Genomic DNA, 19,891 nt, shown 5'->3' with positions numbered 1-19,891 from the left:
CCCTGGTCTAATATTCATCCTTAAGTGTTCCTCATTCTTCAACGTCATCTGATTTAATAATACCATTCATGCTTTGATTCTGTGATAGTTTCCTAGTAAAGGATCATGTTGGTGGATATGAATTTATTTTTATTTTCAACTGAACGATATACAACCGTTTCTGGAAAGAGTTGTCGGTCTTGGGCCAATCACAGTACATTCAACACTGTTTGTATTGGACAAAGTAAAGTAACGTTTAGGATATATATAAAAATATTGTTTTTTTCAGAATATTTATTACTAGCACATATATAGTAAGTGATTAAATAATGATAGTTAAATAGGTATGTGCTGTGTAATGTTAGACATAATATTCTAGATTTCTTATTTTTTATTGGATAATCAAGTAATGTGTTTTAGGTTTGAGCGAAAAGTCGCTTATATGTGGTACATTTATATAAACGATGGTGATTTTTATACGAGACATTTTTATTCTGATGTTCTATCATTTTGATGGTAATGTGCTTCATCTGCCCTAATCCAATAATATTAGACATCGATATTGAGAAACTTCTGAGACGACGTGATGATCAAAAGTGTGTCGTCCTGCTATACCTCTAACATATTTTGTTGGAGTACATCTGCCCCAGACCAATAACAATGTTTGAACGTCAAAATATTTTCAATGATAAATTGATCACCAAAGAATATATAACTATGCATTGGAGCACACCAAAACAGATAGGTCATCATCCTTTTAATGTGGCGGTGTTTTTTTTTGTGAAATATAAATAAATATCAAAACCCTGTAATGTTATATATGTTATTTTTTCGCATTTAGTTATACATAAAACGTTATGTACTGAATACAGCCTGCTACAAGTGGTGGAGGGTCATCTGACAATCATTCTGGTTCTTGGTAAATTCATATCATTGATACATAATAAATAACATTATTTAGATTCCGAAATCAGGACAGGTTCCTCGATATTCCTTGATTAAGTTTAGAGATTTTCTGTAATTTCTGTTAAAATGTGTTTATGGAGAATATATGAGTAAAAGGATTAGTTTAAAAATGATATTGATGATAACGTTACCCTGATAGTTAAACTCCTGTGATACTACAGTTGGGTGTAGTCAAGGATCTCACTTCTCAAATCCTTGAATGTAACGGTAAGTGCACTATCTATATGCTAGTTTACCTACCGGTATAGTTTAAATGTAGTGCGCTACTAGTGCACTAGCTATATATAGATGTAAAGCTTACACTTAACTGTAACTACAGCCATATAGCCTGTTATGGGTGGTAGGTGTCTTCTGACAATCATTGTCTTCCATGTATATGAATATTTGTTTAACGCCCGAAGAAAAAGCATTGTTCTACTATCAGAGATTTACTATCTAAATCTTTGCTACACACTATAACGGCAGAAACATATAAAATTCAGTTGATAAATATATGTTTCTGGGTATATTTAACTTGCATTTGGTTGATATTTAAATTCGTGGTGTATGCATACATTGTAGTTCAATAACTAAATGCTCTAAGAGCACCTGTCAAAATCAATAATGAGCTGTCACAATTGGATTTTGTCAGTTTACTATGATAATGTTTAATCTCGAAATTATTTTGTTTATAACTGTTATAAAGCTGTCTGGTGGTATATATACGTCTTTGTAGGTCTATACGGTAATCCGTAAGAAATTTTATAATGGGAGGTCATATGATATGTAGCTATAGGATGTCACGGAACATAAAAACTGTATATTATATGTAGTTTCATGTGCATCATCTAAATTAAAACATCGCCTTTCCCAACCATCATTTACTTGATACACATGAATACGTTTTTGATACGAGAACACGAGATCCTATCTATAATCTACCTTCCCGTACATACAGGGACTAAAATAGTATGGTCATCATACAGGCGCGAGTCATGGATCAGTGCGAACGCAAAGTTCATTCATAAGCAGACCTTTCGTGTAAACAAAAGATTGTGAGCTGTACTGTAATAAAAACCACTCCAAAAGTAGGCGTGGACTAACAGGAGATGACTCAAATGACGTCACGCCGGTACCACTATAGTTCTTACTGGAGAGTAAAATGACATTTTGATTCAGAACATGATGATTGACAGTCTTGCGGGCAGCTTAGTACTCAACCGTACATCCCATTGGCTAGATTTTGGTCGGGATAATTTACATGGGAAATATCAATGTACCTTGGTTTACCCCCTCATGTTTAGAGACAATGAAACTATAATGACATTTTGTATTAACATACTAGAGGTATAGACACTGATACATCATTTCTTCATGTCTAGAAATCACTTATATAATCACATATATCCCATAGTATATTTCAGCGCACTTGCAAAGGAATTATTCGATATGAAGTAGTCCGTGTTATAGGTGAACTAGCGACGCCATATTGGCTGAAATATTCCTACGCTATCTCATAATAATTCGTTATTTTGGAGTTTATCGGCAACGTGAATATGGAATTCAATTGTTTGTTTACCAAGAAGGAAGTGGAGTTAATACCTAATTGTAAAATGGATTAATCTTCGAAATGCGGGCAGTTTTTGGACTATTTTCAAACGCGTAGTACATTGCTCAAAAATGACTCTGTCGATATCGTTTCCTGTCTGGGAATTGCAGGATGATATTTAAAGAATAAGATTAACAATTTAGGATGTAGGGATGAAAAATGTCAGAAACGCCAGCGAAGGAGTAAGTATATATATTTCCTTATTGTCTGTTCAGATTATTTTCCAGGAATGTAAAATTTGGACCTGTCGTCTGCCGTGTATCGGCTGGATACAGCGAACACGCAACATGGAGGCTTGCTTCGTTCATCATCTAAACATCTATTCATTTCAAATTGAGTGATAGTTTTAGACTAGAGTAGTGGTCCTCCCAAAAACGGAATATTTTATATGTGTTTGTTGTGTCAATTATAGAGCATAATATTGCTCTGAACACGTGTATTCGGATGATGTGTATTGCAAGTTCCTGACAGCTTGCATTGATGTGAAAATGTTCATTCATAAATAGCCATGAATGGCTCGAACAGTGTTGAAGCAGGCCTGTCCAGTTTGATGCTGAAATCTAAAGGTTGTAATTCTTGTTCACGGACATTCCATTTCACGTTGATAAAAGTATATGACAATAGTGTTTGTTTGATGGTTATTTCAGTTACGTTGTAGATATTTATTGACTATTCTGTTGAATATATTGAGTGACCTAATTCTGACACAAAGTCGAAGTGCTGGCTTTATGGCAGTGTTCAGTGACCTGCTCGTTTGACCAAGAGCTTGAGCTATTTAATTCCGTATTTCGACACGGAGTTTTACATGCTGTAACGGAGATTTTCAAATGCAATTGTTTACAATAACTGAATAACTTTTATTTCGTTTTAAGAGTAATTAAAAAATCAACTTTAGAATGTTAATACCGTTGTAATTCATTAAACTATTTTTATTCCATCATTCATTACATTTAAAAATATAATTGATAATAGACAAGATGTGATATGAAATAATGTACCATGTATTTATATATATATATCTCTGTGTGTGTGTGAAGCCAAAGGTACACATATATTATATTTATAAGTGTTTGTTATTCGCCGGAAACACAATAATTATTTCCTCCTTTAAATTTGGAAACACCAGGCTCAGGCATTTGTTTTTAAATGAAATTGTATTGTTGCTGACAAGTTTTAACATAATTAAATAAAATGAAATATTCTTTATTTTTCTTTAATGGCAGTGTTATAAATGGATTATATGCAGATCAGTGTGACCAATCACTTTGGGACTTAAAAATATATATAGGCCTACTGAGTGGTGTGCAATACAGAGGATTCCGCTTATTTGCATAGGTCATTTTCCAGAAGAAAATATGCAAATAACCGGAGTATTCGAATAGGCGGAGATGACATTTTGCACCTCCGTTTGACCCCACACATATGTATGTGAATAGGCAAATAGATATCGTTTCGTTTTTTTGATAAATACGTAAATTTTTTACACTTAAAACGAACAACAAGTAATTATTTTCGAAGCTGTAAATCGATTTTAATTGTTTAATAACAAAAAATATTCCAATATTAGATTCTTGTTTACGTTAGATCGACACGTGAATATTTGAGAAACAGCTAAACGATCGATATCAAATGCAATTAGATTCTACTAAACAGGATTGGATTTGTGTCTACAATTCTGAACCTAAATAATAAACAAATTTACGTACATTTGCCTGGCAAAATGAACTTACGATCGTGATTAAACTTCAAAGTGCCGATCAACTAGTAGTGTTGTTTTTAACATGTGCATATGAATTCGAAAATGGCGGCAGGTGATGAAGCCATGCGTTCACTCGACCTAAATGTGTTTTGAGAATTTCCCCTGTATTGTTGATCTATACGATGAATAGCTTGATAACATTTCAGAAATTAATGCATATTCAAGTAGCAATGAAACAACGTAGCAAGTATCTTTTGTATCCTAAGCTTACATACTGTACGAAACTTGCGACTTTGCATGCTTTTATGTCTCGTTCAACGAGACGCTTGATACGCACATGTCTGTCGTAGTCAACAAGACTCTGGTTGAACGAGACTACTCATGAATGGCGATTGTTGTAAGGAAGCATGGTTTCTCCAACCGATCGCGAACTAAGGTACGTTACGTTAATAAATAAACATATTTGAAAATGCAAATGCGTTAATTAGATGTTTGAGTCAGTGAATATACTAAAGTTATGATCAACCGCTGCTAATGTAAATCGTAACAGCGTCGAATACCTTTGCAGATTCATGCATAAAATAACAAGCCATACTATAACGTTAATCTGTTACCAGGATGATTTCTAGTAAAAGCGAAGTATCTTGAAACATATATCGGCGAATTTCGCTAAAAATATATTGCAACATTGAAAAATATTCGATTTTATTTTTAGAATTTCCCAAATATTTTATTCAAATAACCGGAGGTCATGTAAAAGTCTATGCAAATACACGGAGTTGAAAAACAAAGATAAAGAAGGAAAAAATCGGGACCGCAGAATTTTATGCAAATAACCGAAATATTCGAATAACCGTTATTCGATTATGTGGAGTCCTCTGTACTTGTTTATCAAAATTTACATGTAATTAAATGGCAAAATCCGTTTGCTTGAAATAAAGTCTGAAGTTCAGTCGGTATATATGTTATATATATGGATATTAAATAATGATAAATGGTAACAAAATTTATTGCAGCTTCAGGACATTGCATATGTCCATTGATAAACTTTGTCATATATTAAACAACCAATACAATATCAATACAATGTGCACATTATGATAAATTATATTCCAGATACAGGACACTGAAATCAGTAATATATATGATAGATTTGAAAATTTTCAACAGTGATACAAATATGTGCTGGTATATATAATACAACTGAAAATTAGTAGACTAGTGATATAATATAAGAAAAGGACAACTTGATATCATGAATATTCATTGTCAAGGAAAAGCAGTTTATTGTTCTTAATTTATCAAATTAATTGTGTTAACTATTTGGTATTCCTATCACATAAAATCACTAGTTATTGTTTGGAATCTCTGTAGGCTAGCTATCACATGGTGAAGGTTATTAATTTTGATAAACTATAATTGTGCTTTGTAGGAATAAGTATTATCAAATAGTTTTGTTCAGCAGTCTTTGTTTTAGATTTTAATCATTTCAGATTTTATCTGCTTTAAATAGAACAAGTTGTCTTGCAACATATGCGTATTATAATTAATTCAGAGTGTATCTCAATATGAATCATTACACATTTAAGTAAATCTAATTTGACAAGCTAAAGGTGTTTTGCTTATATAATTAGTTTAATGTGGGAGCATCTCAATTCTCAAACATCATGATAGTAACATATATACTGTAAGGTTTTAGTATGCCAGTGTTGGACTGATAATTATAATCCAGTAAATCACTAATTAATGGACTAGATACAGTGGACCTCTTTAACCTGGACACTGATAATGTGAAAATGGACGAAAATGTCAGGGAACGGAATACCTTAATGTTACAAATTGACTAAGAACACGTTATTTGGCAGTCCAGAAGACTTGTAAACAGTACAGTTAGTCTAGGAATGAAGGTGTCCAGATTATTAAGGGTTCTTTGCAATTATATATATATTGATTTGAATTTGAATTTGTTATATATTATAATGTAAAATGCCACTAAAAATATACCAGACACCAAATTAACTTCATATATATATAGTTATTTTATCTTTGTAGATAAAACTCACTGAAAAGCTAGAAGCTTAAATCTATTAATACAGTCGAGCAACTACATGTAAATGATCAAAAACCTATATTGGTTGCATTCAACCCTTGATTAATTATGTTTCAAACATTTTTGAATTCGGTTGTCAACAAAGTTAATAACATTATGATTTATGAAATATTTTTACTCTTTTAATGGTAAATAGTGGGTCTCAATTGGACTGTAAACCCGAGAAGTAACCCTTTGTTTATATCTCTGTACTTTGTGCCATACAAGAGGCTACTTCCAAAAAAGCTTGCAAACGATGAACTTGAGGAGAGCTACTGACACCGGAAGTCCATCCATAAAGAAGTTTATATCATACAAATGAAGAATTTCTTATGAATCATGGACATTTAATGACAGGATATGTCTAATGCTGTAATCAAACTGACAACTGTTGTCATTTGGTCATTATGTTTGTATACATTAACACGTAAAAACTCTAATGAAATAATACTGTCATAGCCAAATTTCTGACAACCTGAGTATTTCTTGCATTAGATTTCATGGAGACATCAACTTGATTTTGGTACCACTGTAACTTTAGTCCATGACCATTGTTTATGACATGCATGTATATAAACGTTCTAGTCACATTGAAACTCGAAAGTACAACAGTTTGAGCTGAATAATGTACATAAGGGGAACCAAACACCTTTCTTAGTTATGTTTAGATTGACACATTCAAATTGTTCCCACCAACTGCACAAAAGTTGTCTTTTTCATTATGACACCTTATCACATTGATCATGGAGTCCTGAGTCTGACACTTGAGTTGTCATTGGCGGCCAGAGATCCCTCTATATGTCACACTCTACTACTCGGTGGCAGATTTCAATCATCGGCACAAAGGACTTCCGGTTGGTCTTTACCACTTGTGTCTAGTGTCACCTACTGATTCCTCCCTTGGTCTGCTTCATGTTTTCCTGAACTATTGTATGAAGTCTTTGTTGAGATATGAAAATTGCCAAGCTTTGTTTTACATATATATTAACAATTGAAATACATTTGCTTTGTTGAGATATTTCTGTGTATTTACTTTCAGTAGTACAATATAATCAACTGGAAAATTAGATTTCATATGATTTAAACACATACAAAACATTGTATGAATTGATGTAATTATGTTACACTCATGTATGGACATTATTTTGTGAGATATAGATTAATGATTAAGAGATTCTACCAGTACCTACCAATTGTAACAGGCTAACAGCATATTGTTGATCAGATAACTGGTTTTGTACATTGTATTATATGGTAGCTGCAGATTAAACAAGATCAATTTGTATATTGACAGGTTTTATATTGAGTCCCCTATTTTTTACTTTGATCTGTAATTGAATTGAATTCAATACAACACATATGTAACTGTTGTGATATTGGTACTTTTCCTGGTTGACCTTTGATGAGTAGACTCTTTGCATCTGTTTACATTACAAATCATTTCACACGATTGGCTGTTCAAGTATAAGAAAAAGAGGGTCCTGTACATGGATACAGTACTGTGTTGGTGTCACTTAAAAGCAGGACATCCACATGCTTCTGTTCAAGTTGAACAGGAAGTGATTGTTATAAGGTTCACAGAAGGCCAGTGTACTGGCTCCTTTAGGGCCTGTAGTAGGGACAAAGGTCTGCAGCAGCAATTAGAAACTAAACACAAATGCAAAAGCTAACAGTGATTAGGAGTGTAGTTATGTAATGATAGAAGAACGACTGTTTCTTGCAAAACATGAAAGGGAAAATTCAGTCTTAAGAGTACATTAAAATTTGCACATATTTCAGAAACAAACCAGTTGTATTAAAAATTAGATTGGTATTACTGTGATATGCCAGAAAAGTCCACTGTAGTGAAATGTATGTGAAGTGTTCAAACTCGCTTACTATCCGCCATTACACATAGTGGGCGGATGTCTTGGAATTGTATTTTGAACCCTGGCCCTTGCAAGTGTTGTAAAGAAATTTTTGTCTAGAACTACTCAAATGGCTTTTACAGGCCAGAAGTGTGTTTACCTTATTAGAAGCATGTTATTGTTTAAAACTAATTTCATCAACTCCTCAGTGGTTATGTATTGCATTTGTTTAACATACGTGACTTTGGCTCTGGTATGGGTACAGCGTATTGATCAACGATTTGGAGTTTCAACAGTATCAATCAAAATACTTTTTAACTATATCGTGAAATTTGTCAATATTTCTTATTATATGTTTCATAAGGATTGTAGAATAATACATTTATGTCATATTTTGCTTTGTGGTTATGTTAGAGAATTAGCCTCATTGAATTGTCCCCTTAAAGGCCCACTACCTTTCCGAAGCAAAATTTAAAGGTTTCGTAAAAACACTAATAACAAAAGAAAATGCCTATCCATGGCCTAAGATGAGGTAACAACATCAAACATATGCAAGATTTCCTGCGTAAAAATGATAACTGTGGAGATTCATTTCGCTGTTTTGCCGTCTGACGCAGTAATATTCAACTACTGTGCGGTATTTAGGACGACGGCGGGAAACATAAGACGACCCGCGTTATGAAAATTAACATTTTATTTATTTAAGTTAAAATTTAAATAAGATGAGGATGAGTGTAGTATTAAAGATGAATTAATAACTTTTGCGACTCTACAAAATTATCGATCTCGTTTTACATTCCCATTTTAAAAATTAAAAGCCGTTTTGGAAAGGTAATGGGCCTTTAAAAAGATCGTTACAGCAATACAAATTATCATTGATTTGTATATATGGGATTAACACGTTATTGATTATTGTATATTTTGTATAGTTTGTTAGGTTGATCACGAATGGCAACTATTTGGTTTGGTTGGGTTTAATTGGTAAATAGTGTAAAACTTTTGCATTTACCATTTACATAAGATAAATTGGGCCACTGTTCAGATATGCATCTTAGGCTGGTGAATTGCGCCACTATTCGGACATGTATCTTAGGCTGGTGAATTGCGCCACTGTTTGGACATGTATCTTAGGCTGGTGAATTGCGCCACTGTTCGGACATGTATCTTAGGCTGGTGAATTGCACCACTGTTCGGACATGTATCTTAGCTGGTGAATTGCGCCACTGTTCGGACATGTATCTTAGGCTGGTGATTTTTCTGCAGATGATCTGGATTTCATTCCCCTCAAGATATCTCCAAATAAAGACTGATAAATACATGTCTGTAGAACTTATTTTGGCAATTATCAACGTAAAGTAATATCAGTAGTCATAGAATTGAGTATGAAAGTCAAGTATTCATAAAATGATGATGTTTTTGTGATTATTGTTTATAATATGCCACATGAACATGTACAGTACTAGTGTGATTTTAATGCAACAGTCACCATTGACCCCACCAACGCATATTTGGCTGTACAGAAATTTAAATGACTCAAATACAGCTGGTACTTTTATAGTCATCAATACAATCATTAGTTACATTGACAAGTTATTTGAGACAGTGCACGTGGGATACTGCTATACGTGTCTCACCTTTGTAGGGGATTCATTATCATATTTTATTCTCCACCCAGCATGTTTTATCACACACTTGTCACTTGGTCAATGGATATTTTAACATATTATTGCAACTTAATAATATTATTGCAAATTAACATACACTGTTTCTGATGACTAGCTGCAGCCTACTATATATACAGAGGATTGGTGAGATCATGCTTTGAACTAGTTCTGTACATATGTGGCCCATGTCAAATAGAATTGAACTCAAAACTTGTGTGTCCTGTTTTGTAAATTGGCATAAGCAATAAGTGTTAAACTTACTTAAACTAGCACTGGTTGTATAGTAAAATTTATTATATATATTCATTTTGTCGTCTTTTTGATATTTATATTCCTGCTTCAGTATTAACAATTTTACTTGATAGATATGGGTTGTAGAATTAAAAAAAAAAAAATCTTGTTGAGCTCCCGATATGTATGCTATAATACACAATTATTCTGTCAGGGACTGTTACAGAGTTATCTGTCCTTGTGAGTACCAAGGTAATAATCGATTGCGGGTCATCATTTTGTGAGCAAAAAATTTGTTTTCACAGAAAAATGTGACGTAACAATCACAAAAAACATGATGATCAATATATATACCCAGGAGTTTCATAATCTTTCATACCGCCTTATATTGAAACCCCTGTATACCAGTATGTACCTGACTGCATGGAAGGATAGATAACTCTAGATCTTTAATTTGCAAATGCAGAATATGTGATCAGGAACTTCATTTGAAGGTCACTTGCATTTAGTGAACAAAACACAACTTATTTGAACATGGTTATGGTAAATTTGAATGTAGTGATTTCATATATTTAATAGTCTTGTTTTTGTATTTTTCAGTGAGGAGTTTCTTGTGCGTGTACAGGCACAAGTTATGACCCGAGATGATTCAAGTGGGGGTTGGGTACCGATGGGAGGGGGTGGGCTAAGCAATGTGGGTCTACGGAGACTGGTTAAAACAAATGGCGAAGACCACACAAGAAACGAATACTTAATTCAAGGTGAAAGAATAGCAGATAAATCGGTGAGTATAATTATATATCCTTTTCGTGCATTATAAAGTATGGGCCATATAATGTTACCCATGTCCATTGTTCAAACTTTTTGAATTCATACCCTGTCCTATTCTGCTTAAACCATTTTTGATTCCAGATATATAGGATCTTAAAAGAATAAGATTGTTCATCAGATGACAGGGCTTTTTTTCAGCATGATTTGGGGCCGAAAATCGGCCCCATTCCCCATGGCAAAACCTCTGATTTTTTCCCAATTCAACACTAAAATTTCCCAAAATCAAAGTTTCTTGAAAACTATCCAAAAATATTGCATGAACTTAGTTGGTTAAGGCTTTAAATATTTGTGAATTAGCTTCAGAAAAGTATTAATCTTTATTGTTATGCTTTATTTCATATTTCATAATTTTCCCAAATCTTGGTTTTGTCGCACATTTACCGATTTTCAAAGACACAGGCCCCATTCCCAAAGCAGTGAGAAAAAGCCTTGGATGATATGAGATTTTATGAAATGAGTCTTTAAAGATACTCCACCGCCGACAGAGCATGAATGATTTTCATTAATTGAACATTTATTGGTGTTTAATCGTGTATATATATGTCTAATTAACACAAAAAAATAATGTAAGATAATTCCTTTTGCCTTTGGTGCATGCGCAATCAGTATTTCATTCTATATAGGATATAGTGCTACGGAATTTTTTGGGGATGCAATTAATTATTTTTCATATTTTTAACTTGAAGTAAAAATAGGAGCTCAAACTTTTCAATGGTGGCAATGGTGTGAAGTAAGGAACTTGTGTAATTGCAGAAAAATACCAAATCGTCTGCTCCTGTTTTTGAAAGTGAAAAAATACCATTTGTCGGCGGTGGAGCATCTTTAAGTAGTTTGCAAACCTTGGTAGGCAAAAATTAAATTTTCGAGACAAGTTTAATAAAATCATATGAAATAAACACAATTTAAGATACTTTTTATCACATAACTACAACAAGCTATATTTTGAAAAATCTAAAAATCAAAATGTGCTGCAAAAATCCAGTGAAGGCTATCATGTCACTACGTCCTCGAATCCTGATGTAACCTCAGTTTGGTGACATCAAATTATGAGGAAAATACGGTCTTTGCTTTAATATTTTACTGATAATATTTGCATAGAAATGTTTATCAACATATTATCAGTCCATGTCAGATATTGTGATATTCCATAAACAATTCGAAACAAGGCCCTGGCACTGGTATATGGTCATACTTTGTAGAGCAGATCCGTTTGCCACCCACGCTTTTCACAACATGGCACAAAACTCTATCAGTTATATATACAATGTCCCATGAATATTTCATTATTGCTGATAAAACCCAAGCATATTTTAATTTCAATTGAATTTTCAATGCAAATAATTATACCTTCAGCTTGGTGTGTCTAAATGAAATACATACACTGATGCAAGAGTCAATTGCAGTACATATGATCTTGTTGCATAGATATTGAAAAATACTGTATACGGTTTTTTTGACAATTCCATAAATTTTTTGACATCTATATAGCTATAAGCTGATACACATAAAGATTTAATTTAATTCAAGGTATATATGTGTCTACCAGGTATGATCAATAAACATACATACATAATGCCAAGCACTGTCATTGCATTCACCAATATGATGCATGCATATATCTATGCATAATTGATAAGGCTGCTTGATTGATTGGTTTTATTCAATAGGAGTACTGCTGAAAATGGATTATATATAGCTTATTTGTAATAAACAAGTTAAATCAGAATCTCTAAATTCTATTGCAAATATAAGGACACTTTGTCAGAAATATTTTATTGAATTGATTAATATTTAAAACATTTCTTTCTTTATTCAATTTTGCAATGTATGTTTCAATCAAATCATGTTTAATTTGTAGTGATTAAGTTAGAAACTGTTTCGATGAAAAGATGGTGTTTTTTTGCTTCAATGTTTACCAGGATCAGATCACATCCAATTGTTGTTCTAGAAGCTAGCAGGCCTGTCTCATGATATTCAATTCTTGAAATTTCTTCTGGACTTGCATTGGCTCCTATATAAAAGGCATTAGTCACACACAACAACAAACCTGTACACTGTTTTGGCACATTATAAGGATGAGCATTTCATTACTCCATTTCATTTTGCCTGAGTGATATATACATTTGCATAGTACAGTTGACATATTATTCTTTTCCATGTGCCTTGGAAATTATCTTGCCTACATTCTCTCCTGCATTCTAGATTTGAACATGTATCAGTTTTATTCAAGCTCTCTGTAATTGCAAGGAACATACAATATGAAATTCTGAAAGAAAATTAAATACAAGCTAATTTTATTTGTAATAATAACTCTTGATTTTTTATTTATAGGTGGTGCTGGACTGTATATTAAAACGAGATATTCGTTACACAAAGGCCAATCCTAAATTTCACCATTGGCAAACTGATGACAAAAGGTTTGGTTTGACCTTCGAGAGGTCTGATGATGCCAAGGCGTTTGATAGAGGTATTCGACGAGCTAGAGCAGATTTAGTTGAGGGTAAGCTACTTGTGGATATTCCGTTCCACACATTTTTCATTGATTCTCTGTTGTTTTGTGTATACACTTTCCATTTTGCTATATTTTAAATTAGTGTCTTGCTGGACATCTTGTTTCATGACAAATTTTGAAATGAACTTTCTGTCCTTTTAATACCAATTGATAGAATATGATGTTCTTTATTAAATTATAGGTTTTTGAATCTCTTACTTGATTATACTAAACAAATTTTAGTAAAGATGTTCCACAGATGACAAATGGTATTTATGGTATTTTTTCTCAATCAAAATCAGGAGCAGGCAAATTAGTATTCTTCAACTACAAAAGTTACAGTGGACCAGTGATAATCTGGACGCCGACGATAGTCTGAAAAACTCGCAATCCGGACGGGAATTTCAGGGAATGGATTTCCGTAATGTTATTCATTTTCATCAGTCGGAAAATTTGGATTCCGAATCCAAAATTCCTTTTTAGGAATGGAATGTTGTTTTCATTAATAAATTTCCGCAATAATCCGGACGATTTTCTGTCGCCACGTGCCGAGAAAACCGAAGGCCAGCTTCAGTCATGTATGAAATACACACTACCGCTTGAAGTGTGATGCCATAGTTACTACTGCCAGGTCATACCCATGGGTGTTTACCTGTACACTTTTGTCACAGTACGTGCAGTCATGTAACGGTTCATTGATTTTCTAATAGGAGATGGAACATCAGTATGATTATTGATATATACACAATGTGTAAACACATGCTTTTAACCATGCAGATTGAGCTTGGATACGTATGCTGTAATAGATATCTTACTGGTTTCGCATGAAGAATATATTGCGCTGAGTTTTGGGTACTCACAACATTAATAAGTATTTTATATTTATTTTAACCTATTCAAATTCATCGTCTATGGTGTATGATGTAAAGGCTATGACACACTGATTGATGATGCCATAAACATGCATATATATTGTGACATTGTGCACGAAAGTTGGACATGAATGTGCCTGTGGTTGTCACAAATGTCCTTAAAGTCAGAAACGAAGTTTTGTGGAAATGGTCAATAAAAACGCACAATATACAAAATAACCATTCCATTAGTCCATAAAAATGTTCACTTCTATTTATTATCATGGTATTGTAAGACCAAAGACGTAGATATAGATCCATGGTTAGGCATTTTGAAACCTATTACAATTTGCCGTACGACAGATCAAGAGTGGTATATGTGCACATGGCTATAGGCATACCTCTTAACAAACGAAGATGTCTTTTGGTTTCGTCTTTTAAAAAGAAATACGTTTATTTCATATTCTTAACATAATTATACCAAAACAAACCTTTAAAACATAAGAAATGAAGTATTTATTTTAGTACATATATACACTGTATGTGCAAGTAGTTCCTCCGTTTATATATGATACACGAACTTTCTTTAGATCCACATTGAATGTTAGCTAATCGATCTATTAAAACTGCCAATGGTTATAAATACAATGTTCATTACAATATAGTTCTAAGTAATTATGACGTCACAATGCTATGTATTCATAACGTCACAATGTATTTAACAACTGTAACCAATTTGAACCGCAAATGTGTACTTCAGGGTAGATAAAATTTGTAAAAGTCGTCCTGATGACGGCCGCCTAGCGGTCGAAACATGTTGACCACATCAATATCCTGACCAAAATAAAGGAAAAAGAACACTTCTTTGATGTTGAGGATCCTTTATTTCTTGATTATATGTTTTCCACATAAGAAGGAGCTCTACTGAATACCGCAAGGTATCTATCCATCAAGTGTACCGCTATTTGAAACAAGATGAGCGTTGGTTCTTTTCTTTATATCTTATTCCTCATTTTAGTACATTGTATATACAGTCAAAATTGTTTTAAGAGACCTTCCAAAGGAGATTGAAAAATAGGTCACATATGACAGTTGGTCTCTTAATTGAATCACCCCTTTCGAAATTAAATACATGTATCAATGTATATTGTGGGACATGTTTTGACAGTTTTGTTGTACTAAAAACTGTCACAATAAAAGGAAATTATTAAATATATAATATATCACATAATCTAATACATCTTTTAATTATGTATTTAATTTTAGGCACTTTTATTTTTCAATTATCTATTTATTTTTTATTTATCTTTCTGTTCGTGAATAAGATTAAAAATTTCTAAAACAAATATTTGTTTAGGCTTACCACTTATATATCATAATTAGCTACAAAATTACAATGTATTTAAAAGCAGAAAAAAAAAATAAAAATAATTTTTAATTTTTTTTTTTTGTATTTTTTTTATCATTTTATTCATTTATTTTATAGATAAAAAAATGGAAAAATTAGTGTGAAAAAAATAATTTTAAAAAAATCCGGAAATCAGCTATTTCCGACTCCTCTGTTGCTATCTCCCAAAATGGCTGCCATCATGCTTAGCTACGCCGATACATTTTCAGTACCATATTTCTACATTCATGTCGTTCTTATGTGAGTAAATCATTGTTCATCATTATTTTAGTTGGTTTTGGAAGTGATTATTCTTGATTTTTATCACAAACATCGTGAATAAATAGCACATTTTCCTTGCAATATCCAGCTCAGACATGCAGACGGCTTCGGCCATCGGTACCGAAGTGCTAATTTATGTCAAAGTGAACACCTTGTGTATATATAACCAAGCCATATGGATAGCTCTTTTGTCTTGCCTTAATGGGGCTGGGTTGGAAGCCCTACAGGATAGTTAACTGGCTTGGCTTTATATATGAATAGAAGACAAATGCATGTGTGATTTGGGTCGTTAAATACAGAACATCGAGTGTCGTTGGATCCTAAAAGTATGGTCGCTTGTCGCATAAGACAGACGGTCGTTTAATACAGATAGATTATATAGTAATTTTCGCTGGGAGGAATAATTTAGGTCGTTTAAGACAGAAGGTCGCTGAATTCAGAAGGTCGCTAAGGCAATTTTGACTGTAGTAACATTATATTAAAAAAACTATCGTCAATTACAAGGTCAAAGGGAATAGCTCGTACATGGCAATTCAACTGACTAAGAACACGGAATTCGGCAGTCCATTAAATTCGTAAACCGGACGGTTTAGGCTGGGAACGAAGGTGTCCAGATTATCGACGGTCCACTGTACTTGCTTTATACCATTACCAACATTGTAAAGTTTGAGCTTCTTATTTTACTTCAAGATTAAATTATTAAAAATATTTAATTGCATCCCGAAAAATACCATGGCACTGCCCTATATGGAAAAAATACATGATTAAATATAAGTTATTTTTCATATGATGGGTATTGTTTATGCTCTGTCGTCGGTGGAGCATCTTAAGAATAGCACAGTACAAGTTGCAAGTTACTTGTACATCTAGCTGTTTCCAGAATTAAGTTCAATTCAAGCAAGCAAATGCTGTGCTGCCTGCATGGAATTTGGTGAAAAATGATTATTTTATTGAATTTTGAAATATCATTATTGAGAATTTGGACTACAGGTGACACTAGAAATAGGTTAGAAATGAAGGAATGTTGAAAAAAACCTTTTTGCTTTGCGTTACCTCAGTCATGTCAGTATCATGTCTCATGATTGATTCAGACACATGTTGTTGTTTTTTTATTCTGCTGGGAAGGTTTTTGCAGGATATAGAGTTTATACATGTACCTGTACTATGGGTGTTTAATTTTTGATGGCACATGTATATAGCTACTGTGAGTTTGATACTAGGACAATACAATGGCTCTATATCAGATCAATGCATGCATAGCTTATTCTATATTCATATATGATGCACTCTCTCAACATTTACATACTGTGATAGATTTATCTTCTGAAGTTTGTGACACTTATATGATATATCAGCTTTTTCAGTTTTCCTGATTAGGATCTGGCTAGGTTTTGGAAATCCAAATGAACCATGATAAATAGATGGAGTTATAGTAGTTTTCCTTCTCTAATTGTATTAGCCATCATAAGATAGTGGAATCATGTTTGGTTTTATCATTGCATTTCTGAATTCAGTAGCATCAACATTTACAACATAATAAAGTAGTAAGAATTGACTAGGTCTCTGTTAGTATCTAGAATTACAACAGGATATACATTGTCCAGGCATTCAACATAATGTACCAAGACAAACAAAAGGAAATTACTATGTATAAACAACAGAAGTTGTTTGGCTCATGAAATGATGTTGCTGAGCTTACAACAGGAAGTTGCTAGGCATATAGCAAAAGTTGTCGCTAGGCAAAATAATAATCTAACTGAAATTACTAGGCATACAAGAGGTTGTTATTAGACAATAATAAGCATATAACAGAAAGTTGCTAACTATTAGCTATAGCGATACATATACATGTGTAGGCATACCAAATACAAAAGGCATATAAAGGGATTGAATTAATTAAATTGCTATAAAATTTGAGCTTGGATTCGTAAACAGTTGGCAATGTATTGGCTTCTGGGCTTACAAGTAGCTGCCTTGTACTCATATTGTTAGCATTATTTAAGTGATATAATTACTTGATCTGCTTTTTTCTGCTAGTTTTGATTTCTCTAATGACCATATACATTTTGTATATGTCTTGGTGAACTTAGCTGGTTCTATACATTAGTGTTGGATGATATATTTTTCTGTGTAATATGGTTTGTAGACCATTTGTTTTGCCTTAGTCAGAACTGATCACATCCAGTTGTTGTTGGTACTGTGCATACTGGTGCCAATGATTCTACACTACATCCTCAGCTACAAGAAATGATTTTACACCTTCATTCTTGTATTTGTCAACACTACATTCTCAGCTACAAGAAATGATTTTACACCTTCATTCTCAGCTACAAGAAATGATTTTACACCTTCATTCTCAGCTACAAGAAATGATTTTACACCTTCATTCTCAGCTACAAGAAATGATTTTACACCTTCATTCTCAGCTACAAGAAATGATTTTACACCTTCATTCTCAGCTACAAGAAATGATTTTACACCTTCATTCTCAGCTACAAGAAATGATTTTACACCTTCATTCTCAGCTACAAGAAATGATTTTACACCTTCATTCTCAGCTACAAGAAATGATTTTACACCTTCATTCTTGTATTTGTCACTTTTTATGGCATCTTTATGTTATAGTTCACGAAATTATTAATGTTTTCTGATAATGTGCTTTTATAAAAGTGAATTTCAGTATCATCAGAAATATTAGAATCAGAATTGAATTATTTATTCATGGTAAAGAGTAAAGTTTGACCTCCAGAGGTTGAACTGTTCCCATATAGTCTATTTTTGATATAGTGTTACAGTTGTCTTTGCCATGAAATGGAGGGAAGGCCATTATTTACTAAAGGGACATGCATCTAGTGTTACCTAGACTTTTCATTACCCTGTGTATATGGTTATTTTCTTTCATACCTACACGTGTAATACTGACTGGTCTAGGGCAATACACTCATGTCGCCTGAGGCTGTATTGCATGGCTACCCATGCAATAAAGCCTCGTGACGTCACGGCGTCAACAAAATCTCTATTTCCTCGGTAAAATTTTAACATTTTTTTCACAGAATCGACTGGTTTTACTATAAAAGATGCAAGCAACGGAATTTGTGTTGAAAATATAACGTAATTTTTCATGTATGGAAATTGACTTCAAGCCGTGGATTTCGTCGAATTTATTTCAAAATGGCGGCATATTTTATTTGTAAAATTGCAATAAAACGTCGTGGTATGAAAGAAAAATACTCTTTCATAAGTGGATATGAAGGATAGGGATATCCTACCCTCGGGATCACAAAATGTTGCAAAACCCTCGGCCAGCCTCGGGTTTTACTACATTTTGTGACCCTCGGGTAGAATATCCCTATCCTTCATATCCACATATGAAAGAGTCTTATAATCATTACCAAATAAAAAGTCCATTTTGATTTTAAGTTTGAAATATATTTGAATGAAGATATGATTACATTGAAATTGTTTAACACTGTAAGATAGCTGAATTATCAATAGATGATATGGAGACCTGATGTGACTACATGGTGTAAATTTTAGAGATGATGAGAGAAAGGATAATATTTCCAGCAGTCGGTACATGCATGTCTTAGGGTGGAGTAGATTTTGGAATGTGGGAATGTGGAGTACAACAACAATCTGTGGAATTATATCACTGCAACATAAATGTGGAAAGTGTGCTAAAGAGTTTGAGGATGTGGAGGAGGGCCAAGGCATACATTGCAGCTTTTTATCAATGGATTGCCAGTAGCCGGAAGTAACATCTTACCCTGGTCACCTTCAGACATCCTTAGAGTCCTCATCATGTGTAGGCTATACACATATACTTCTACCTAGCTAGTACATAAATACTGGTCTGTAACTCAGTATATCTACACAGGCAAGTCCTTTGTGGGTATAGTGTGGCAATATTTGAAATCTTTGATAAGCTCTTCATTTTTGTTTATAGATCAAGGCTCTTCACACTAAATTTTTACACTGCAGTTAAT

At 33.2% G+C, this 19,891-nt stretch overlaps 1 protein-coding gene across 1 annotated transcript in view; it reads left to right on the top strand.

Moving 5' to 3' along the window:
• Positions 1–2,197: 2,197 nt before the first annotated feature.
• LOC138319225 (sprouty-related, EVH1 domain-containing protein 2-like) overlaps positions 2,198–19,891 on the top strand; it is a 29,898-nt gene continuing 12,204 nt past the window's right edge. The window contains exons 1-3 of the mRNA XM_069262214.1: positions 2,198–2,715; positions 10,664–10,847; positions 13,226–13,394. Of these exons, the coding sequence (XP_069118315.1) occupies positions 2,693–2,715; positions 10,664–10,847; positions 13,226–13,394 (376 nt within the window). The 5' untranslated portion in view covers positions 2,198–2,692. The remainder of the gene's footprint in view (positions 2,716–10,663; positions 10,848–13,225; positions 13,395–19,891) is intronic.

Source organism: Argopecten irradians, chromosome 3, assembly GCF_041381155.1.
Source record: "Argopecten irradians isolate NY chromosome 3, Ai_NY, whole genome shotgun sequence".
Taxonomy (NCBI): Eukaryota; Metazoa; Mollusca; class Bivalvia; order Pectinida; family Pectinidae; genus Argopecten; species Argopecten irradians.
This window is presented reverse-complemented; position numbering and strand designations above follow the sequence as displayed.